Source organism: Rhododendron vialii, chromosome 3a (assembly GCF_030253575.1).
Source record: "Rhododendron vialii isolate Sample 1 chromosome 3a, ASM3025357v1".
NCBI lineage: Eukaryota > Viridiplantae > Streptophyta > Magnoliopsida > Ericales > Ericaceae > Rhododendron > Rhododendron vialii.
The window spans coordinates 10,850,074-10,872,845 of NC_080559.1; the positions used below are offsets into that span (position 1 = coordinate 10,850,074).

At 38.9% G+C, this 22,772-nt stretch overlaps 2 protein-coding genes across 44 annotated transcripts; both read left to right on the forward strand.

Moving 5' to 3' along the window:
- The first annotated feature begins 1,226 nt into the window (after nucleotides 1-1,226).
- On the forward strand, nucleotides 1,227-15,276 carry LOC131318442 (uncharacterized). Of its 34 annotated transcripts, none has more exons than XM_058348212.1 (13): nucleotides 1,236-2,430; nucleotides 3,409-3,508; nucleotides 3,703-3,884; nucleotides 4,017-4,106; nucleotides 4,305-5,815; nucleotides 5,915-6,011; nucleotides 6,119-6,195; nucleotides 7,806-8,080; nucleotides 8,166-8,300; nucleotides 8,385-8,499; nucleotides 12,207-12,411; nucleotides 14,351-14,484; nucleotides 14,604-15,276. In XM_058348212.1, exons 9-13 carry the CDS (start codon nucleotides 8,244-8,246, stop codon nucleotides 14,690-14,692), a joined length of 600 nt encoding a protein of 199 aa, XP_058204195.1. In that variant the 5' UTR covers nucleotides 1,236-2,430; nucleotides 3,409-3,508; nucleotides 3,703-3,884; nucleotides 4,017-4,106; nucleotides 4,305-5,815; nucleotides 5,915-6,011; nucleotides 6,119-6,195; nucleotides 7,806-8,080; nucleotides 8,166-8,243; the 3' UTR covers nucleotides 14,693-15,276. The 34 variants fall into 34 exon arrangements, 33 of the variants coding, with proteins under 33 accessions (XP_058204195.1, XP_058204207.1, XP_058204184.1 ...); XM_058348224.1 differs by having other exon boundaries at nucleotides 7,943-8,080; XM_058348201.1 differs by having other exon boundaries at nucleotides 5,915-6,786.
- A 145-nt stretch (nucleotides 15,277-15,421) lies between these two features.
- Nucleotides 15,422-22,554, forward strand: LOC131318440 (helicase protein MOM1-like). 10 transcript variants are annotated; one of them, XM_058348184.1, is made up of 6 exons: nucleotides 15,422-15,644; nucleotides 16,003-16,860; nucleotides 19,195-19,340; nucleotides 19,620-21,398; nucleotides 21,534-21,665; nucleotides 22,405-22,554. In XM_058348184.1, the coding sequence occupies exons 1-3, from the start codon at nucleotides 15,543-15,545 to the stop codon at nucleotides 19,243-19,245; spliced, it is 1,011 nt and encodes a 336-aa protein (XP_058204167.1). In that variant the 5' UTR covers nucleotides 15,422-15,542; the 3' UTR covers nucleotides 19,246-19,340; nucleotides 19,620-21,398; nucleotides 21,534-21,665; nucleotides 22,405-22,554. The 10 variants fall into 10 exon arrangements, with proteins under 10 accessions (XP_058204167.1, XP_058204166.1, XP_058204169.1 ...); XM_058348183.1 differs by lacking the exon at nucleotides 22,405-22,554 and adding an exon at nucleotides 22,188-22,224 and having other exon boundaries at nucleotides 21,534-22,051; XM_058348186.1 differs by lacking the exon at nucleotides 22,405-22,554 and adding an exon at nucleotides 22,188-22,203.
- Nucleotides 22,555-22,772: the final 218 nt, after the last annotated feature.

The window sequence follows — 22,772 nt, forward strand, 5'->3', positions numbered from 1 at the left end:
TTTGCATCACGGGAAAAGTTTTCTCCATTGTGGAGCCAAAATAATTGGCGAGTAAGAAAAAAAGTGAATGACTCCATTACCAAAAAAATGTGAATTAGGTTCTTAGAAATGCATTTTGAGATTTACATGAGCAACAACAGTTTTGACTACTATGGTTCTTTCTGAGATAATTGTTTTGGAAAAAGATTGGTAGTTTATTTTTTTGAAAGTATTTAGTAATTTTTTTGACAAGCTATAGAAAGTGTATTATTACTGATTTCTTTATCACTTAAATAAATCCGGAAAAGACTCATGAAGTGGCTCTTCAAAACCGTATAATCCCTGTAAAAACAAAATCTGGAAGAATCTAAGGGATTCAAATCCTCTGTTAGGATCTTGCGAGGCTTTGTTGTGGGCTTTACAACACATCAATGGAGAAATCTAATGGTCCACAATAGCGTTCACTATTTCTCAAACAAAACAGCACCATTTTACATGATAAAAATCTAACTGAGACTTCAGTCATTTTCTTCTTTCGTGATCCTCTATTATGACGTTTCTTCTTCCTTGTTTCCTCGAAAGCAAAGAAACCCTTCTCAGTTCTCACATACTCTTTCAACAAGGCTGAACAATTACCTCTTCCTCAGGCCATTCCCGATGGTGACAAGGTGAGAGGTCGATTTAACCATCCCTCATTACTTTTTTTTCCCCATCTCTTATCTATATGTTATTGAGATCTAAATGTTAGGGTTTTGAATTTTTGCAACCATCATTTGATTTATGTGCATGTGAGGTTCAATAATAGTATATTTGGTGAGTTTTTTTTTTTGAGGATTTTAATAGTACATAACTGGTAATGCTCTACATATTCTTTAGTTTAAGAGTAGTTACATTATTGAGTGATTTTTTAAGTTCTCCTATAAGTTGGGGTATCTGTAAAATATTTTTGAGTCAAATAATTTTTGCAAAATATTCGGATAAAATTCATTACTTTTCGATTCCAACCAATAATTCGCAAAACTTTGACTTACAATTAAGAAATGAAAAAAATAAAAAATAAAAGACAAAAATTAAAAAGCCATTGTAGGTGTTGTCACACCTAATTGAAACAAGCAAGAGCAGAGTTGAGTCGGCATGACTAAAGTCGTGACATTAAAAAATGGGCCGCTCATTGATTTTGCAGTTAATTGGGGAATTTTTTTTTTTTTGAAAAGGAGTTAATTGGGGATTTCAAACGCACACAAAAGATCCACATATAATCTCTCGTATCTTTTAAGCGCAACGGCACTCTCTCTCTCTCTCTCCGCAACGCCTCCCTGCGATTCCAAAACCCTCTCTCTCGTTCTCACTCCTCTCTCTCTTGACGCTTCCCTGCGATTCCCTCGTTTGACTGCAGGCCAGGCCTTCCTAGAGGGAGGGCAATCGGTCGAGTTGGTCGATCAAAAAATTACAGTGGAGAGAGAGAGAGAGAGAGAGAGAGAGAGAGAGAGAGAGAGAGAGAGAGAGAGAGAGAGAGAGAGAGAGAGAGAGAGAGAGAGAGAGAGAGAGAGAGAGAGAGAGAGAGAGAGAGAGAGAGAGGGCGTGAATGGAGGATCCCTAATGGAGATACGGTGCTTCTGCCGACAGAGGTTCTAATTCTTTTGCCCTAACCCTAACTCTTTCTTCGTTTCTCTTCATCGCTCGCACGAATTTTTAATACTCGGGAAATATTTCAATGTCGTCACGTCTGATTCAAACAGAGCTTAACAACGACTCTCATCGTTTGTTGATCACGGTTTACAGGCACGCTTGAACTTGGACCAGGAAATCTTTACTTTATTCCAGTGGTGTATATAGCGTTACGTGGACAGGAAGTGGTGATATTTTGAAGAACTTTTAGAAATTTTTACTTAAGGTTACTTTTGAAGGCTTGGGGCGATTGCATATGTGACTGAAATTTGTTTTTGTGCTGAATATGTGATAACCAATTCAGTACTTAAATTGAACATATTGAATGATAACTGATTAAGTAAGTTTGATCTAACTATTTGCTTATGTTTTTCTTTTGTGTTTCGTGGCAAAGGTGAATGCATCTGTCCATTTAAGGTACAAATATGTTCGCCCCTTCCCTTTTTGCCTTTTGTTTTGATTATAGCATACCACTATTGAGGGAGGCGGCGATAGTGGTGCCGTGAGGTATCGGCAGCTGTTGCCGAGCATGAGGAGGCTGTCGACTTTGCCGGGAAGGAGGTTGTCGGGTGGGATTAGGGTTTCACCTGCGAGGTTGGATTCGGCTAGTAAGAAGAAGATGGCGAGCATACCTGTCGTGATTCGAAGGTTTCCGAGGCGCTTGTTGGGTCGGGGAAGGGGAGTAGGAAGGATTGGGATGAGTTACTGGTGGAGTCGGTTGCGGCCTCTGTTGAGGTGAAAGAGAAGGGTTCTGCCAAGAACAAGCCGGATTTGCGAACTCAGGTAATTTGATCAGCACTTGTTCTTTGCCTGTTTTGTGATTTTTTTATCAGCATTTGTCGTTTGTTGTTTGCCTATGATGTTTTGTACTGCTTGAGATATAAGATATTTTGAGAGAAGGGCTTAGTTTTGTAGCACTATAGTGGTTTTGTAGCACTGTAATTTGAGAACAGATGAGGAGGACAAAAACTAGAATGTTATTCTGCATTTTCTCCCAAACACCCAGAACCCCAAAACAGAAACATCCCAAATGTGAAAATCCAGCTCCCGAACACCCCCGAAGTCCATCATATATGGGGCTATGTAACACCATTGGAGGAGGTGATATTAGCTAGTCCCCTCATCACAGGATTATCTACCTCGTACAATAGTCAGAAATAATTATTCTTCCTTTATCTCACTATAACCAAACATACTATAACTGATCAACTGGTACATATGATTTCATTTATTATACAGTGGACCCCACATGCTCTCTTCTAAATTCATAATTCATGTTTTCCAATCCTCCCCTAAATAATAGTCTTATTATATTCTTGTGGTTTGTGGTACATGGACTAGGGACAGGTGTCGGGCACGGTAACATGTCTAAGCATTCGATTCATCTCAATCATGTTTCCAAGTACATCGAATACATGCCAAACTCTCCATATTTGTTTATATTCTTAGTTCTCTGTCATGAAAGATGAAATAAAGCATTCCACACATACTTTGAGAGTTCTTTGTCTTGATTCATATACATGTTTTGGTGCATGAATGTCTGATGTGGATAGGAGTCCATGTGAAATAGGTTGGAATTTGCAATAGTATGCTCGGTGTTGTTCTAGTCGATGTAATTTTTCATTAAAGTCAAAGTCGTTCGATTCAATGCTAATATTTGGGTTTTGCTATTTGTTCTGATGACATGCTGCCATGCTGGCTTAATGAGATCTTTTGATTTGCATCTCAACTCAAAGTTGCCTTTTTGCTTTTATTGTATAGGCTATTTATATCTTGAAAAAGCGGACTCTGTTTTTGTGGCAGCTCACACATCTGCTGGGAGACAGGTGTTGCAATTTGTGCATTTGCTTTGGAATCCAAAGTATGAGTTCTCTGTCTATATTGTCACCATTTGGTGATGTCTTTCTGTCTTCATATGAAGCCTCTGAAGCATACTCATTTCTGATTTCCCGAATTAAATGGTCTCCATATGCCAGTTACTTTGTATTCAAGCTTGTTGTTTATTGTTATGGTGCTTTTGTGTTGAGACTTTGAAAGTAATACTTATGTCTGCAGCACTGTACGAGAGAGCTTTATATACTGCTCTGATCAAAACCATTAGCAACCAAGAATACAGTGATTTTTGTGGGAAATTTGATGTTGGCCTTCTCACTGGGGATGTAAGCTTGAGGCCAGATACTGCGGTCAATGCTTTATAGGGGTGCTGACATCATACGTGACATTGAATGGGTGAAGGCGTAAAGCGGTTCCTTTTCTTTTGGATTATGACTGCCCTTGCTGTTGGTTTCCTTCTTTCATTACCTTCACAGCTGTTATTTTCTTGTTAGGGATTTCTAAGATATTTTTGTTTACTTTTCCATGCGTGGCAGGTTATATTCGATGAAGTGCATTGTGTTAATGATGTGGAAAGGGTGTTGTTTGGGAAGAAGTTATTATAATGCTTCCAAGGCATATCCACTGTAAGTGCTTATTGATGTGTCTTTTATCAATACACTTGTAATAAAAGAACTAATGATGCCTAGCCAAGCCACGTGGCGATATTACGGAAATGCCCTCGTCAGCTTTGTCTTCCATTTTGTTGTTGCATGTGTTGAGGTGGGGTAGTTTGGGTATTGTATAGTTTCCTTATTTCACTCAATTACCTTGTACTTCCTCAGCCGTCCTCCTGGATTTGTGGCCAAGCCTTTATCCTTTTTTCCATTGCTTTGTCGAGAAGTTTACTGTTCTTGCGGCGTGAGCATATACATATTCTTAAAGAAGAATGAATTTTTAGTCTCGAAAACTCATCACTGATATGAAGGAGGAAGAACTGAGTAGAAACCATCTCTCTCCTCTGCAAACTGATGGCTTTTGGAGAAGATCTTGACGACAATGGAGGGAAAGAGAGAGGCGATGGCGATGGCGATGGAGGGAAAGAGAGAGGTTGCAAATATTGGAGGAGGAAGCCCCAATTTTGAAATTAGATAGCCACACCAGGTATAAATTAACCCCTAGCTTGATGGAATCAGATCCTAATTGTTGGTCTTTTGTAAGGTGATTTTACGAACATTCTTCGAGTGCTTTCTTCCAATTTTGCGTAAACCATTTATGGATTTGTGTGGTATATATTTATAACCCTAGAAAAGAATCGAGATGGTGAATCTAAGTAGAGTGCTGCTCAGATATGGAAGGCTCGTAATCAGTAAAACTCTCTCAGAGATACTGGATTTTCCGCTCTCAGAATCACTCTTGCACCATCCATGGTAGTCGGAGTCTGGTTCTGACTCAACAACACGAACCATAGTCGCCAGCATGAAGAAAACCATAATATCTGTTACGATTTAAATTTCTGATTTATTTTGTTTCTCTGACTTTGTTTGGTTTCTGAGAAAGTCCATGTGAAGTAGAGATTCCTTTTCTCCTCGGCATGAATATTCATGTACAGGTGGAGAAAATTTTCAATGCAACGGTTATTTGTCACGTCTCTCTCACATGCCCATTATGTGATTTGATGGTTAAGAGTTTACGGTCGTTTGATTTAGGCAAAACTTATTGAGATACTTATGCCCATTATGTCACTCCTGCCTTCTATTTTTGGAGCCTTGGATTCATCCAAATGCTTCAATTTTTTGTTGTTTCCAGATTCAGCTATGCGTGAATTTCACTGGGATTCATAAATTGGAGACATTGATTACAATAACCGTCTGATTGGTCAGTTCCTTCAACAATGAAAAAAAAGAAAGAATAACAACTCTCTGTGAAAAACAAAGGAGAATCTGCCAAAGATTTGATGAGGCGACATTGAACCTTAATTTATTGAAATGTGTGCTACGGATAAAACTATGTTCTATATAGTGGAGCAATATTGTGAATATTCTGTTTTCTTAATAAGAAACTGATGGTAGTTAATTTGCAGAAAAAAGTTGAACGATGCATTGTCAGGAGACTCAGGACCAGTTGAAGCTCTTCTAGATGGAGCTGGTGATGATACGTGGCTGGCAATAAGGAAGCTTCTCCGATGTGAGACTGAATCAGCTGTCTCTGGGTTCTCTGTTGCACTTTCTTTTTTCAACATGGATGAACAAACAATGGACAAGATGCTTGCGAGTTTGAAGGATTATGCAAGAGGAGTGGTTGAGTCGAAGACGAAGGAAGAAGCTGCAAGAGTTCTGATCCCTATGAAGGATAGGTATTGTGTGACTCCTCGTAACACAGTATGAAATTAAGTTTTCTGGCAATAGATTGATTCAGTTGTTTCAACCTTTAAACTGACATGAAATCACCACAGGTTTACAACATTATTTAGTCTGGATTCTGATTCAATGCCGCGGGTTTGGACTGGGAAGGAAGACTTTCGAGCAATCACCAAGATGGCTCGCTCATCAGTATGATACGTTTTATCTTGAAGTTTCATTCACATTCAGTGAAATTACAGTTTGATGTTAAATTTGGGTCTCACCTTTTTTTGTTTTCTTAATTGTTTCATTTGCAGTCTTTGCAGTTGCTTTCTGTTATGGCTGCAATCCGTTTGGATGATGAGGCTGATAATAAGAGGACTGATTATCCATTGTAATTTGTTCAATTTTATTACAGAACAACATGCACTTCAAAAAAATCACCTGTCCTTTGTCTTCTTCATTGCCGTCCTATCCACCCTGTGGGCTATAATAAGAGGATGATTATGTTTAGAGCCGATTTGGCCATTTTTGATTAATTTTTCCAATTTTATCCCCTTATTGGAGGAGGCTTGGCTTTGGGGCCGGGGGCAATTTGGTCATTTTACTGGTTTCGTTGGTAGGCCATATGTGTAATTTGGTCAAAACTAGGTTTTCTGACTTCTGAACAATTCCAAATGTGTCCCTCCAAAAATGCCTTTGTTTTGTCTTCTTGTGCTTGGAATTTTAAATTTGTGCCTGGGTTGTTTGTCATTTCTGGCTTTATGGCGGGTCGTAGGGTTGCAGTAGTGATGATGCAGTGAGAAAATTAAAGAAGTCTGTTCGATGGGATGTTGGGGTAGATTTTGGGTTCTTTTACTGGTCTTTGTTTCCTTTTTCTGTTGTCGTTTATGCAGTTAGCTTTGGTTATTTTGGGCGACGATAGTTGAGAGCGATTTAGGGTTTCTCTTTCGTTCTGCCTCTTTCATCCTTGGTTTGTTTTACGGTAAGTGATTTAGCTCTCTCTGTTTGCTATTTTGTTTGCGTACTTTGTTGGATCGCACATGATTTGCTCTAAGGTATTGTTTGTACTCGTGTTCGTGATTATTCTTATGTGATAGATTGTTCAGGTATATTAAGTTGGATATTTGTTGGTTCCATGTTCTTATGCATGTAATTGTTTTAAGTTTTTCTCTTCATAGCTGTCTGTGGTGTTGCTACGTGTTAGGGTTTTCGCCCTGGTTTGGTCAAAGAGAGGGGAAGCGTAGGGGCGGAAGAAATCAAATATTAGGTTAGCAGTTAGGGTTTTTTTACCCATAGATGAGGCCAAAGCTATTGGTAACTGTCTTTTAGGGTTTTGTTTGAGTTTGACTCTGGAGTTCCTATAATTTTAGGAACCCTTAATGGGCTTTGCAAAGTGGACTGTTCTTTGTCATTTTCGGCTAAGTTGGGATGATTTTTATTCAAATTTCTGTAGCATGGAGTTGAAGTGTAAAATTTTAAAAATAGAATGATATCTGGATTGCTTATGTATAATTCATTGACTAAGTACTTGTATGCAAAAAAATTATCGAATTTCTTTAAAATAGAATCTATTAGCCATTCCGCGGAGGTTATCCTGTGATTGCTCATTAAAATATGACATCATTATGATTGCTCATTAGAAGATGTTAAGAGATAAAGTGGGAAAGTGGCTATTGTTCACCTTTTTATGTCATTTTTGGTGAATTCGGCAAAGCTACCACTTGAAAATGTCACAACATGATTTATGTGGCGATTTGTAGGGAAACACAGTGGACATAATGGTACACATGAAGGAAAAAGTTGGGATAATCAATGCTAGGTTTTTTCCATCCGTTTTAATCCAACTATTTTGTATACATATTCTCATGACACAAGCCACACCACTTTTTATGCTGCAAAGAAGAGTTGGTTTATATATAAGTTATGTGACTTTGACATATATAAGTTATAAGTTACATATTTTGTTAAGTATCCTACCTCTGATGTAATTGTGTTTCATAGGCGATCATTAAACCCCAGTATGTTGATTACATCCCAAAAGCAGTGCAAGGGAATGTAGGGCATGTGCTCAAACAGAAAGATGAAAGAATGACTCTGCATTGATCTTGAACTGAATCAGGTACTGGATCGTAACGTAGGGGATTTATCTGGTGGAGAGCTTCAGAGATTTGCTATTGCTGTCGTTGCCATACAGAATGCAGAGAGATACATGTTTTATGACCCCTCGAGTTACCTTGATGTAAAACAGAGGCTTAAAGCTGCCCAATGCCTAACAGGTATATGTTGTCTTGATTTCTGATTAATCTTAATGTTTCAAAGATATCTTCTTGTATAAAGTTGAAATCTGTATTCGAATTTCAGTTATGTAATATTGTCGTGGAGCATGACCTCAGCGTCCTAGATTACTTGTTGCCTTGTTGGACTTCATTTGCTGCCTTTATGGGAAGCCTGGTGCATATGGGGTTGTTACCCTTCCTTGAATCTCTTACTTTTAAGGTAAATTGGTCACATTCTTGTTTTTGTAGTGCCCTAACATAATTTATATAGCACCCAGTGTTCACTTGTTTTTTATTCCCACAGTTTGCTGAAACTCCTCAAGAAAGTGCTGAGGAGATTGAAACTGAAACATATGCATGTTATGGTTACCCTACGATGACTAAGACTCAAGGAAACTTAAGGCTTCGAGTGGTGGAGGGTGAGTTTACCGATTCTCAAATTATTGTAATGTTGGGTGAGAATGTTACGGGAAGACAACATTCACCGGCATGCTGGTAAACTTTCTTTTTGTTTTGGTTTTCTACTCAATTCATAGCCAGGATTGTGTTGTGGTTTTACTGGCAAAATGTGCCGGCTTATTTACTGAAACTTGATGTCATAGAGGATTCTGATTTGGAGATACCTGAGTTTAATGTCTCCTACAAGCCCCAAAAGATCAGTCCAAAGTTTCAACATAGTGTCAGGCACTTGAGACATCAAAAAATACGTGATTCCTATATGCATCCCCAGTTTGTCTCCGACGTGCTGAAGCCTCTTCAGATTGAGCAGTTAATGGATCAAGAAGTTGTGAATCTTTCTGGTGGGGGGTTGCAAAGAGTTGCATTAACTCTGTTCCTTGAAAAGGTATTCTTTCCTTACTGCAGCGTGCTGCACTGCAAAATATACAACTTCTGGTAATAATCTTGTTTATTTTCTCTTTATTTGTTTATGTCAACATATCTATCTCTTAACAACTTGGGAAAATGATGGCCAAGGATGTGTTTTGATAATTAATACTCGGCAAGGACATGCTGAGAACATTTGTTAATGCTGAAAATGTCCTTGGCGGGTATTAATTATCAAACCATCATTTTCCCTAACAACTTCTTTGTTCTAATGAACCAGATCTTTTGGTAAGTATTGAACCCTACTATGTGATAAATTAGTCAGTGGGCAAGATTTATGCCTTAATTGTTTTGGGATATAACTCCTCTATGCCTTGCATAATGATCGTGCATTTTTTTTCCATTCCATATAGAGGAAACATTGCCACAAAAGTTGATATGATTTCACCATTTTCTGACAATTGGGAGAGCGCAAAAGTGATTAGTGTGTTAATTAACCCTAACACAAACATACATTATTATTTGTCAGGTCCTTAATAAAGGCCCTTTATTTATTTTGATGGCGACCTTTTGGTTCTCGCGACTACGTTCCTCATTATCGGAGTTATATCCTCGATAACCTTACTGTTCATTGCCCTCTTTCATCCCTAGGGGTGGTTTATGTGGAGGCAAAGGTAACAGGTGGGTTCGATAGAAGGGCCATCGAGAGAGGTAAAGGTGACACTGGCACGCTCAAGGAGGGGGGAGAGTACCTTAGAAGGAACGGGGAGGAGTTGTTGGGTAGAGGCCCTTGTTCCTAACAAGGTGAGAACTACCAAAGTGAGAGAGTAGTGTGAGTACAAAATATCCAAAGACTAAGTTACCCTCACTCACTAACAGATAACCAAGTATGTTCTAGTAGAGAGGATGAGCATACATTGTAATCAACATAGAGAGCAAAAGCGAAGTGGTGAACCTACTTTTTTTTTGCTAATTTGATGGGAAAATAAAACTTGTGTTTACTACAAAATGCGGAGCAGAAAACTTAAAGTGGATATTTTGGTAGGTCTTTGGTTTTTACCAAGGTTGATCTCGTCCTTGAAATGCTTGTGAATTCTTTGTATCTGGAAGACTATTTTACTGGTAAATATTGATATTGCATTTAACATGCCTGGTACCTATCAAGCACCAGTACGGCAGTACGGGTTCAACATAGGCTACAGATGATGTGATACGGCAAATGGGCAAAGTGCAAGGAAACACGTTACAGGTACAGTTAATGTCAACATGCACTAGTTAATGTCAAACCTCTTGTGTTTATCTACCTTCTTGAGCAGGGGTTGATGCATCCTCTGAAAAGTTTAAGCAATGTGCCTTAACTTATACTAGAATTGCTCTCCATGATAATTTGTTAGTTTGCTAGTCACTCTTTTTTTTTAATTGTTATTTCCGTAATTCACACTCCTTTTTTCTTTTTTCCATATAGGGTAATGTAACTGCAGGAGATGCATGGCCTTCTTCATTTATGGATGTCCCACCTCCACTTATTATACTTAAATTTTTCATACTAGATTTTCTTTTGTGGGTATTTGGCCTTTGGGTATAAGAAAGTATCGTAAAGACAAATAGAGAACATATTGGAATAAGAATTGGAAGGAAAAAGAATAGATATTTATATTACCAGTTAAGCATCTAGTACTAAAAAATGCTGGCGTATCGGAGCCATACCCATCAAAGTACTCATCCCTTAACCACGGCGTGCTAGCGCCATACCTGGATGCTTGAAAATACCTGATGTTTTTGGTGCATCGGTTACGTACTTTGCTGTACCGTACCATACTAGTAACCCAGTACCGATAAGGCAATATTTACAGAGTACTCACGCTTCATAGCCTGGTATAAAGTTGTTGTTTTATGTGCATTAGCTCCCCTAAGTTAGATTTCTCACATCTGCCCATGCCCATTGGATTGTTGAGAGATATTGAATGTGTAATGATGATAATGCTATGCAATATGTCTGGTATCTTCTCTTCATTTTTCTTATGTGGGTTGTTATCTAATGACCTATTTGCATAATGAGATTCAAATTCAGCTATCTAGCTCAGTAGACTCTTGCACTTCTATGTGGTACAGAGTTGAGGTTTCAATGGAAAATATCTGGTAACTAAGTTCATGATATCTAGTAAAATCTCTTGGATGCTGGCAGTTTGAAGAACGAGTTCATCGTTATTGCTTAGCTACATTGCCGAGAGGCCCACAACAATGGGTTTTGTTATTCAATAGCCCTTTTGTGTGCTGCAACTTGCGTCATATTGAATTGATGATGACAATAATTGATGTTCCTAGGTAATATGTTTAGCATCCGCCCCTCCGTGATTATCAGTTTGGTGGTTGTGTTGGGCGGCATAATATCAAATGGCTTATTGGTGCAATTTGGTTCAACATTTAAGTCATCTAGCTGAATGGATGCTTGTTACTTTCTTTTGTGAACTGGGGCTCCTATATTTTAGTTTTCACGTAGTAGCTTTGTTATTGGTTTCAATGCAAAACATGTAGTAATGGAACTCAAAAATATGTATTCTTTTGCTTGTTGATATCACAGCGGGGAGCTCTGGCTGCTCACTTCAATCTAAGGATGGCAAATGACACACGATCTAGTCGGGGAAGTAAGGACGATGAGAATAATTGTTCAATAAAGAAACCTGTTAGCATTAAGGGGTCATCTACTTCGGGCTCTGCAATGATGGATACCTCTGGTTTTAGAAAGTCAATTAGGGAGATGCCATTGCAGAAACAAATGAGCTCAAGCCCTTCAACGAGAAGTGGGTCTGAGCACCTTGACAGACCGACACCAACAACTTTTGCAGTTAAGAGGAAATCTGAGATTGTTGAGTGACAGGATGCCTAGTCCTTTGAGGAGGTCTGATAGGGGGTAAGGAACACGCATCATTGGGTTGTTCATGTTCAATGAGATCTGAGAAGGGGTCTGGTTCACCAGATGATAGAAGGAAAAAGTTAAAGTCAGAGGAGAGTGTGAAACAGTTGATGCGAGATTCTATGGAAACTAGCAGAAGAGAGAAAATTTCTCCACATACTAATGGTCGTACTTATACGAGCTTAATTAAGCTAAAGAGGAGAAGAGATACTGACCCAGATAGCTATGTTTTTATTTTGTTTAGTATTCTCTTATATTTATATAGTTGTACAATCCCCGTTCAAAAAAAAAAAAAAAAAAATGTACGATGCATTCTCCGTTTTAATTAACATTCTCAGGGTTTTTTTGTATCTTTGGTCATTACTATGTTTTATTCTCATGTTACAGATTTCAATGAGGAGCTACAAAGGCCAGAAGCAATCTCTAAGATTGATAGCAGTTATTGTGAAGGTGGTGTTTCCAAGCCAGTGGATGATAGAGAGGATGGGGGTGAGAATCGTACCTCTCGTGTGGACGCTGCCGCTCCACCATTGTCCAAGTGTAAAAGGGACTATATTGCTGGAACTCATGTCCCATGTTCCGAAAGGCTAAGGTATTTGTTGTTTTAGGTGTCTTTCTTTTTTTCCCAAGCCATGCAAGTCTGCCAATATTTTACAAAATGCTAGATTGGATTCCCATAGTTTCCTCATGTTTATAAGGGCATGCGGGTGTTAGATTATGGGATGATCTAGGAATTGTAGAAAATAAGGGCCATCCAAGACTAGCCGTCACAAAATTGTATTCATGTCTGAATTTCTCCTGCGCTACCATCCTTTTTCGGTGATTATGTAAAACTTGCCTAATGGTGCAACATCTGTAATCAGGTTGTATAGAAATTACCCAGAGAATAAGTCAACCTTTGCAACAAAAGTCAGCTCTTGTAGTCAAGAGCCAATGATGGAAGGAACAAATTAAGGACATCAATAATCTCTGAATCAGCATTTCAAACCCTCGCTATTATACGGGTTCATGTTCCTCCAAATGAAACCTCATTACAGACCTGTATGTCATCATCCAAGCCCTCCCCATCCTTTTTGGAATAGCAGACACGTCCCAACACTTGTACTTATGGAGCAACGAATCTTTCATACAAGGAAAGTATACTCAGCAACTATGTAAAACTGCAAGTCTTAAAAGCCGTAGTCTATACAAAGAACTTCATCAGAAGGTCATACTTTCTGGTACTCTTATAGGGAATGCCCGTTCTAGATAATAGGATGAGAAATTGTAATTCAATGTCTCCCAGCCTTGTCTTTTCTTCTTAACTCATCCTCTGTTGGTAGAAAACTCCCGCCCATAAGAAGCTCAAGAAAGTAATCACCGCCTCAACACTGTCCTGAAAATGGAACTTATGATGATTGATCTTTTGACATAGAGGTTGTTTATAAGTGAACTTTTTTATTGCATTTTTTGTAGCCAATTTGAATTTATTGAAACCTAGAAGAAGTTCAACCGGTAATACTTTTTTACTTCAGTTACTTTCCCCTTCGGCTTTTTGACCTATAGTCTGGTACGTCACATTATTCGGTAAAGAAAGCCATACTAATTTCCTGACATAACAGGACAAGAGTTTCATGCATGTGCAAAGACGTGCAAGAAGCACATGGAGTTATTGGCAATTGCTGATAGTCGTGTCACAGTGGGTTTGCCATATGTTAGACAACCTGTGGTCAGTGTGGTGTATATAAGCACCAGTTCTCAAATCAGTTAAATACAAAGTTACTGATTTCATTGTTCTGCGAATGCCTAATTTAAGATATGGATACATAATAGGGTGTTATAGAAAATATTGAGTCTTTACTAGTTTGAAGGAAATGTACAATCTTACCATTATGGAAAGTTTTAAATTATTGACTCTCTTTGTAACGTCCCAAGCAGACCATAGGCCCAGTTCCTTGATTATAATTCACAAGCCACACCACATGGCCAAAAAGGCTTAAGCCTAAGGTATTAGTTGTAGCCCACAAGGTTTGTTATATGCCCAAGATCATCCATGTAGACTTCTGATGTGGGACGGGGTTGAGCACTAAAATCACCAAACCAAATCCAAAGTCCAAGGCCCACATGGTCGTGTACACGGATTGCTTTGATACCACCTGCAACGCCTCAAGCAGACCACTGGCCCAATACCTTGATTTTGATTCACAAGCCACACCACATGACCCAGAAGGCTTAAGCCCAAGGTAGTAGTAGTAGCCCACAAGGTTTGTTATATGCCCAAGATCATCCATGTAGACTACCGATGTGGGACGGGGTGTTACACTTGTAGAAAAAAAAAAAAGAAACAATGGTAGTAAACTGCTAGTCTAAAATTAACATAGAATAGGCGTCTCCTTTTCCTACGGGTTGATTGTATCAGGTTCTAGGTGGGCATGTATGAAGATGTAAACAGACTTTTGTTGGTGCTTGTTATATCACTTGTTTACTGATGAACGCGACTCAGCTGCTTTTACATTTATGCATGACAATGAATCGCTTTTATCCCAAGATAGGGGCCAAAGATGCAGAAACAATCCAGAGGTTGGAAATCATGAACTTGGAAAGAAATGCGACAAGGTGGTGAACGATAGTGCTGATCTGGCCTCTTCAAGATCCAGACTAAGGGAAGGTCCTGGAGATGAGAGAGGTAAATGGAAGAAATGTATTCCATTTTTAGTTTACTGTTTTTTTAGAAAAGAAAATAGCTGTATTGCTGTCGTGGTACCTATGTTTTAAGCTTTCAGGTGGCTTGTCTTAATACTGCAGGAGATTCTGGTGTGCCAGTCAATAAAGTTTCGCAACTTCTACCTCTTCCTTTTCCTCTGAGGTTACCTCATCGTCACCTACTTACCTGAAGTTCACATGGTTAAGTCAGAGGAAGAAACAGGATTGTCTGATATGCAAAAAACATTTCATGTTCTTCTGAATCCTGAGATTCCCAAACTCTGAAATTCTGCAGCTTTCGGTATGTATCTCGTGCTTCTTTTACTTAGTTTTGTTTATACTATCACTTTCACCACTTAATGCTCTTTTCTCTTTCTCTCCACTCCTTCCACTTTGTTTTTATTTTGGTGGTAGTTTTGCTATGACGGAAATATGAATTTATGAAATCCTCCTTAAGGTTTATCTCAGTGGGAAAAGCTGCTACATGTTTTCATCAAACTCATCCCCTAATGCCTCGATAAATTACAAAACATGGTTAATATTTAACTCTTCAGTATCATGTATATGATATCATGCTCCTGAGCATGTCCATTGACAATGTTAAGATTCACAACAATTTAGCTCCAGTATATGTGCTGCAAATCTTCTATGGTAAAAAATTCCCGTTGATGTCCAATTATAATAGAACTTTGCAACAATGATTGTCACCCTACCCTCGTAACTTTATTATTTGTCTTAAAAAGTCAGTTTGTTGATTATGTCTGCGTACTTTGATATGCAAACATATTACTGATCTCATAGCGTAGTTGCAAGTCTAGTGGACAAGTGGATAAAACCAGCTATCTACCCAAGTGGTAAGGGCGTTCAAGGAAGTTCATGGGGTTGGGAGCTCGACTCCCAATCCCCACTCCCCCAAATGTTAAAACTAAGGTTCTTAGCTGATCGAAAAAGAAGAAGAATGTGGCAATGATGTCCTGCACCTGTTTATACATTGCATATTGTACCCTCTGACTCTGTGCTTTTGATTGTAAGTGCAGGAAGATGTCAAGGTTATGGTTAGAAGGTTTCTTGAATACGTTGTGGGATAATTATCAAGTGAATAGGGAACCGATATCAATATTACAGGCTTTCCAGATATCTCTGGTTAGTATCTGTCTGCTACTAGTACTATCACACTATGTCAAATGGTTATATGTGCATAACTACTTAAGCCATTTTCTTGTTTTGGAAACTATAGCGTCATTTTGTGGCCTTTTTCCAGTGACTCCATATTGGATTGGATATAAAAATTGTCATATAAAAATGCTACAGTGCATGGCATCTGTCATCTTGTTTATCTGTAGTACTTTATGAGGAAGTAAAATGAAAATGATTTTGCTTGTATTTTTCTGCTAGAGGTCTTGCAAAATAGTCAAGCATGAGAATAACTGTCTTGCATGTACGTAGTTGTATGTTTGGGACTTCCTTTTTCCCTTAAAACCGTTGTCATGTCATATTTCAGTGTTGGATCGCGGCTTCATTGCGGGAATGTGAAATTGATAAGAAGGAATCACTTGCCTCAGCAAAGCAACACTTGAACTTTGGCTGCACTGAGGAAGAGGCAAACCATATGCATTCAAAGTTGCGACTGGTGAAGAAAAGATTCAAAGTAGCAGTCCACGATTTTGCCTCAGATCGACTCATTTCAAAACAAGAACAGGTGCCAAATCGTGAAAAAAAGAAGAAAGAACTGTCGAAATCTATCAAGTGGATGGAGAAAAAACGTTACAAGAAGATCATGAAGCTCAGTCTCAAGCACCAGGAGGAAATTCAAGAGTTCAACAAACCGTGGGAGGAGGACAGTGCAAAATTGAAGAAAGATTACATGGTGGATTTGGCAATTATTCGGTCGATACACAGTAATGATCCAGTGAGATCAGAAAAGCTGAAGAGAAGAGAAGAAAAATATGTGAAGGAACTTCAAGAACTTGAGCACCGTAAAGGAATGCTTCTTGGAAAACTTGAGGCAGATCATTTGGCTGAAATGAATAGGGTGATGCAAAAGGCAGAGATTTCTTTGCAGGATTTGAAGTCCTGGGCTCAAACTGAATTATATGGTGCTCCATCGAGTGAAGCTGCAGCTCAATGTGTCCCAGACGAAGTGGTTGTTGGTAGTGAGTTTGTAGAAATTCTGAGCCCTGATGTAGAGTCCAATAGGGAGCCTGATCAAATAGAAGACTTGGATGTTTCAGTCCTGGATCCTTTGGCAATTCAGAATGATGCTGCTGTCAGCCCCACCAATGTTGGCTCACTTGAAGAATCATCTTTGTGCCAGCCAGTCGATACTTTAGCTCAAGCTAGTTCATCGCCACAGATTTCGGTATGTAGTTTGCTTTTGGATTTCTGTTTGACAATTTTATAACCACCTTTGGTATTATTTTATGCAGTATTAATCAATATGAAAATTTTGTTTCTCATGACTTCTCAAGATGTTACAGTGGTAGGGCTTGTTTACGGTATGAATAATGTCGGCTGATGGAATATTTATTATGGAGTTGAAAGTGATTTTAAAGAATCCAAAGGAGACTCGTATGTTGTGTATCTTGGGTTTTTTTTACATAATATTTCAGTAGTTACATGATCAGCTTTTGATTTCGCTTAAATGTTGAGATTCTAACTATTGCTCTCTCTTTCTCATGAATTCTTTGGACATGCATCTTTATTTTCTTTCTCCGATCTCCTTGGTTTCTTCAAGTGCAGAATCTGCAGATGTAGTGTGAACTGTGAAGCCGTTTTCAGGTAAGCCCCCCAATAACGGTTGTATTTATCGATTGCCATATCAATGATCGGGTCTAACTTTGTTAGAACCAAGGGTGTTGGTCTTTGAATAAGATGAACTGATTTTAGAACGAAGTTAATGTTAGATTTATTGGAGGGTTCCAACCTAAAACCAATTGGCATTAGGTGGAGTAGCCTCTAGAATATATTAACCAAGCTTAGGTGGCTTAGATGAGCGATGTGGGACAAGTCTAACACTTCCCCTCACGTGCAGCCCGGATGCAGGTGGAGGTGACAAACCAGGAGCTGACTGATTGACTCGGGCGACAAAGATGATTAGGTCGTTTCCGTACCAAAAATAATTAATAAAACGAAACAATTACTACTTCTCAAATGAATAGTGATAAGTATTCCGAGTATCGCTCCACAGGGATTATAAGGCTGAGTTGCAGTTATTTCAATTATTAATCTGAGAAAAAGATTGATTGATTGTTGGTTTCTTAAAACTATTGAACTGAAATTAAAGATGATAGAAAAGCAGGAAAAGAATTGATGGAAAAAAGTTCTAGGGTTTCGAATCCACTCTTCCCCCTCGTAACCTAAATATGTTTCGATTACAGGTCAACTATTCGAATCAATCCGGATACCGTAGGATTGCAAGCCCTAGCGATATCTCCTAAAAATAATTTATGAATCACCAATCGGCATGGACTCTCTCCGCCTAGCACGACTCGTCTTACCAGCACGACTCGTCTTACGTAGTATAATCCATCTAACCAGTTATCACAAAACAATTAAAACCGTTGTACGAACGTGCATAAAACCTAGGAAATTATACACGAGATTTGATGGAAAGAATTAATCTTATAAATAAATCTTTGTTCATACAACCATGATCTGAATAATAAAACCTAAATCAAAACATAGAAATTATTACTCAGAGTTCGAGCTTCATTTACACCCTAGAAGAGGGTTTAGCCGGCCATCAGAAGAAGTGAATCGGATGATTTTGATTTTTCTACTCGAAGCCGAGGCCTCGTCGCTCGTCCAATTTCCTGTTCCCCTAAAAGCTGACTGCCGAAGGCAATGAGTTTCAGTTGTTTAAATAGGGTTTTAATGAACTAATCGCATGAAGGCCCTTCAAACTTCGCGTATTAATTAGTTGACACTCCAGCTTTGAGTAATTCCGTATTTTGACCTCGTAGTTCTTTCAAATCACGTTAATCTTGGGCAATGAGCTCGAGCAACCTATAAACAAAATAAAAGCAAAAGCAATATCAAGAAACAAATATAAATAACTAACAAGTGTAGTTTGAAGAGCCAAAATATCAATATTTCGGCACTTATCAAGAGATGACAGAGACTTTCCCACGAGAGGTGAGGCCACCCAAGACCTAGCTCTGATACCATGTTAGATTTCTTGGAGGATTCCAACCTAAAACCAATTGGCAATAGGTGGAGTAGCCTCTAGAATATATTAACCAAGCTTAGGTGGCTTAGATGAGCGATGTGGGACAAGTCTAATAGTTAACACGAAAACAAAAAACTGTCTATTCACGAATAGTCACGTGGGTCTTTGAATAGGTATATCGGTATATGTATATATGGATATAAATTGTTCGTTAAAATACATGTTTAGTAGATTGAAGGTAGTGAGTTTGTAAACTGATACTTTATGATACATTTTCAGGAGCAAATTTGCTGTTTACCAAGATTTATGCAATTTTGCTAATTAATAACCATGGCTAACTATTGATAGCCCATGCTAAACATTGCTTGAGAAATTGATGGCTTGAAATGATTACTCAAGTCACCACATTAAAGGTTGAGGAATTTTTTGAATATCATGGTGTTCAGTTGAGCAATCCAATGGATGACATCATCTAATAGTAATTAAGTAGCTCATATGTGTGATGCAATCATGTGAACTTCACAGTTATGGCGAATGGCGAAGCTAAAACCAATGTGTGTCCGGAGAGGGGCTTAAGGTAGGGGGCCCACTCTCCCCCCACCTTTTCTTGCTTGTCAAAGACGTTCTTTCGAAACTTTTCCAGGCTAGCATAGGTGGTGGAGATTTAGCAGGTATGTGTATTAATAGAAATTGTCCTATGTTATCGCATATTTTTTCGCTGCTGATGCCATTCTTTTTTTAAAAGCTGAATTGAAAGAATGTTGTGTGATAAAGGGTGTGTTGGAAGAATATGGTAAAGCCTCTGGTCAACTTATAAATTTTGAGAAATCTGGAGTTTTTTTCTCCTCCAACATGAATGATTTTGATAAACAGTTGTGTCGTGATTTTTTGGGAGTTAATCTCTTGCAGGGGGACTCGAAATATCTTGGACTACCTTCCTTTTGGCGTAGGTCAAAGGCAGAAGCATACACTTTTCTGGTGGAGAAAGCAATGGGGAAGAAGCAGGGTTGGAAGAATAAACTTATTTCCTTGGATGGAAAGGAGACCTTGATTAAGTTTGTGGTGCAGGGTATTCCAACCTACGCCATGGCTTGTTTTTTATTACCGAAGAAATTGTGTGATAAATTGAATGCTTCATTGCTTTGACTCGTAATTTTTGGTGGAAGGGTAATCCTGAAGATAGAGGTATTTGTTGGGCTTCTTGGGAGAGCCTTGGCAAAGCAAAGGAGGATGGAGGGATGGGTTTTACGAATTATAGAGCTTTCAATGAGGCGTTGCTAGCTCGTCAAGGATGGAGGCTTTTAATGAACTAGGATGCATATTGGACTAGATTTTTCAAAGGAATTTAATTTCCCAAGTCATCTTTTCTTCAGGTGAGTCGGGGTAGTCGAGCATCTTGGGCATGGTTGAGCCTTTTGCATGGGAGGAATCTGCTCTTTAAGGGTTTGAGATGGTAGATCCAGGATGGCAAAAACATAGACTTCTGGAACGATGCATGGATCCCATCCTTGCCAAACATCAAAATTCCTATGGCCAAATCAGTTAACAGTGAAGTTAACAGTGAAATAAACTTGGTGGCAGACATCATTGATCAGTCGGGACAGTGGGATATCTCAAAAGATGGTGAAGGAGATTCCTCAAAAAGTTGTTGATGCAATTTTGAAATTCCCTTTACCTCATTTGAAAAGGCCAGATCATCTTGTGTGGCATTTCAACTCTACGGGAATCTACACTGTCAAATCTGGTTACCATATCGCTCACCAAGCAATTTTGGAGAGTCAAAGAGAAAAGCCCGAATCATCCTGCAAACTAAAAAAAGAAGCTTGGAAAGTTATGTGGAAAATGAAAGTGCCTAATAAGATGAGGAGTTTTTGGTGGCTGGCTTGCAAGAACATCTTAGCAACGAAAGAAAACCTCTTCAAGAGGAGATGTGCAGTAGACAATCTGTGTCCCATTTGCGAGAAGGAAGTAGAAACTACGGAGCATTTGTTTTTTCTGTGTTCATGGGCCAAAATGGTATGGTTTAGGTGCAACATTAAACCACTGGGGGATTTTGGGTGGTTATGCATCTGTGATCAAATGGGTAGCTGATATGATGGAAAATTTCACGGTAAAGGAGGTAATTAATCTCATGGGCAGGGTGGCTCTGATAGCGTGGAACATTTGGAAGTCAAGGAATGATTTTCTCTTCAACAAAACAAAGGTTAACCCACAGCATACAATATCATCATCTCTCCATGCTGAGATGGAGTGTTTAAAAGCTTTTATGATTCCTAGAGTCCAGATGGATAATCCAGCTAATCAGGAGGATTAATTATCCACCTGGAGGGCTCCGGACAAGGGCAGATTTAAAGCAAATTGTGACGCGGCCATTCCTGCCTCAGGGCTTAGGAGTAAGGCTGCTATTGTGCTTCGAAATTGGAAAGCAAAGATTGTGGATCGCTTTGCCAGGTCAGTTCATGTTGGGACTAGTCTTGGAGGGGAGCTCCATGCCATTAGCGAGATGGTGATCAGGTTGGGCTTAAAGGAAGTGGAGGTGGAGTCCGATAACAAGCAGGCAATCCATCTAAGTGTGTTGGAATTAGTGCCACCATGGGATGCCAGAGCGTTGGTGATGGACATTAGGCACTTTGCATAGGCAGGAAAACTTCTTTTCAAGTGGGTTTGAACGGCAGCAAACGAAGTGGCACATGAAGCTGCTTCTTTAGCTTTAAGGAATTCTCTTCCATGTAATTGGATTGTTAATCCTCCCATTTCTCTTGTAACGGTTTTGGAGAAGGATGTTAATGAAAGTCTTTAAGGCGTGTTTGCGGATCAAAAAAAATCATGAATATTTGCGTCTGACAGAAATTCAAAATGCTCAGGTCATTAAGATGTCAGGGGTTTGTGCTGCATCTGACATATGGAGTGTTGGCTGCACAGTGATTGAACTTCTTACATGCGTGCCGCCATACTATGATCTCTAGCCCATGCCTGCTCTCTTCCGAATCGTCCAGGTTTCTTTTCTTTGTTTTATGCAGTTGTTTGTCCTGCTCTCATGATGAAACAGTTGTGATCCCTAAATGCCTTGTTGTTCTGTGGTGGTTATACTTGATCTTTAATTTTCTTTAGCAATTGGAGTCCATTTTTTTTTCCATTGTTCATTCTGGATGTATAGTCAAGAATATTGCTTAATATCTTTCGGAAGTAACTGGACCACTTTGATATTTTGTATTAGATTGGGAATCTTGGAAATTGCAGTAGCAATTGGATTTTCCTTTTTGATGTCTCCGGATGAGCATCCTCCAATTCTAGATGGTCTATCTCCTGACATAACTGATTTCCTATCTACAAAAGCTTGTTTCTAATGTCTCTCCATCTGCCGATGGAATTGATACAATAAGTACTCTCTCTCATTTCTCAATCTCTGCCTCTCTTAGTATTTCAGATTTATTGATTTCTCCTTGTGCCATGCGTTTCTATCGATCTTATTTCTCAATCTTTGCCTCCCAATTTGTGATGTTTGGGGGTGATTTTAGGGTATCCAGATAATTTCTACCCATTGTTGAAGCTTAAAAAGAAAATATGTTTTCCCAATTCGTTTTTAACAAAATTTTTGGAAAAGAGCCCACATTTTAAAAACACCAGATAGATGTAATGAGTGTTGATCGATAAATCAAGCTTATCTTTTCCCTGACATGTAATGAGTGTTGATCCTTGCTAATTTATGTCAATTGCCTATCCTACATTCTGCAGCTACGAGCTTCCAGATTCGCATCCTCAACTTGAAGGGGGTTAGACTCTTACATGTTTAGATGCACACTCTAATTCAATGGACTTGCTAAAATTACAGTTGGACAATCGAGAACCAGATGACCCATGCTCATACCTTCTTGCTATATGGACACCTGGGAAGTACAACACAATAGTTAGGTGGCTCATAACATCGCTAGAACAATGCCGATGCATGATGATCTATCCATAATCTAGAAGACATGAGCGTCTACCTTAGCCCCTTTGCAGTCTCATTGCGAGACTAAGCAAGAGGTCAATGTGGACAGTTGGACAATTAGCTCATTCATTTTTAATCCTGCTCTGATTTTGCTAATTGATTCTTATGTCCA

Excerpts from the sequence above, each read along its gene's own strand:
- LOC131318442 (XM_058348194.1), top strand. The coding sequence starts at position 8,244 with ATGGGAAGCCTGGTGCATATGGGGTTGTTACCCTTCCTTGAATCTCTT. Across the intron at positions 8,301-8,384 it reads TTGAATCTCTTACTTTTAAG|TTTGCTGAAACTCCTCAAGA; the intron begins GTAAATTGGTCA and ends TTATTCCCACAG. Across the intron at positions 8,500-12,206 it reads AAGGCTTCGAGTGGTGGAGG|ATTTCAATGAGGAGCTACAA; the intron begins GTGAGTTTACCG and ends CTCATGTTACAG.
- LOC131318440 (XM_058348184.1), top strand. The coding sequence starts at position 15,543 with ATGTCAAGGTTATGGTTAGAAGGTTTCTTGAATACGTTGTGGGATAAT. Across the intron at positions 15,645-16,002 it reads AGGCTTTCCAGATATCTCTG|TGTTGGATCGCGGCTTCATT; the intron begins GTTAGTATCTGT and ends GTCATATTTCAG. Across the intron at positions 16,861-19,194 it reads GTTCATCGCCACAGATTTCG|TTATGGCGAATGGCGAAGCT; the intron begins GTATGTAGTTTG and ends TGAACTTCACAG.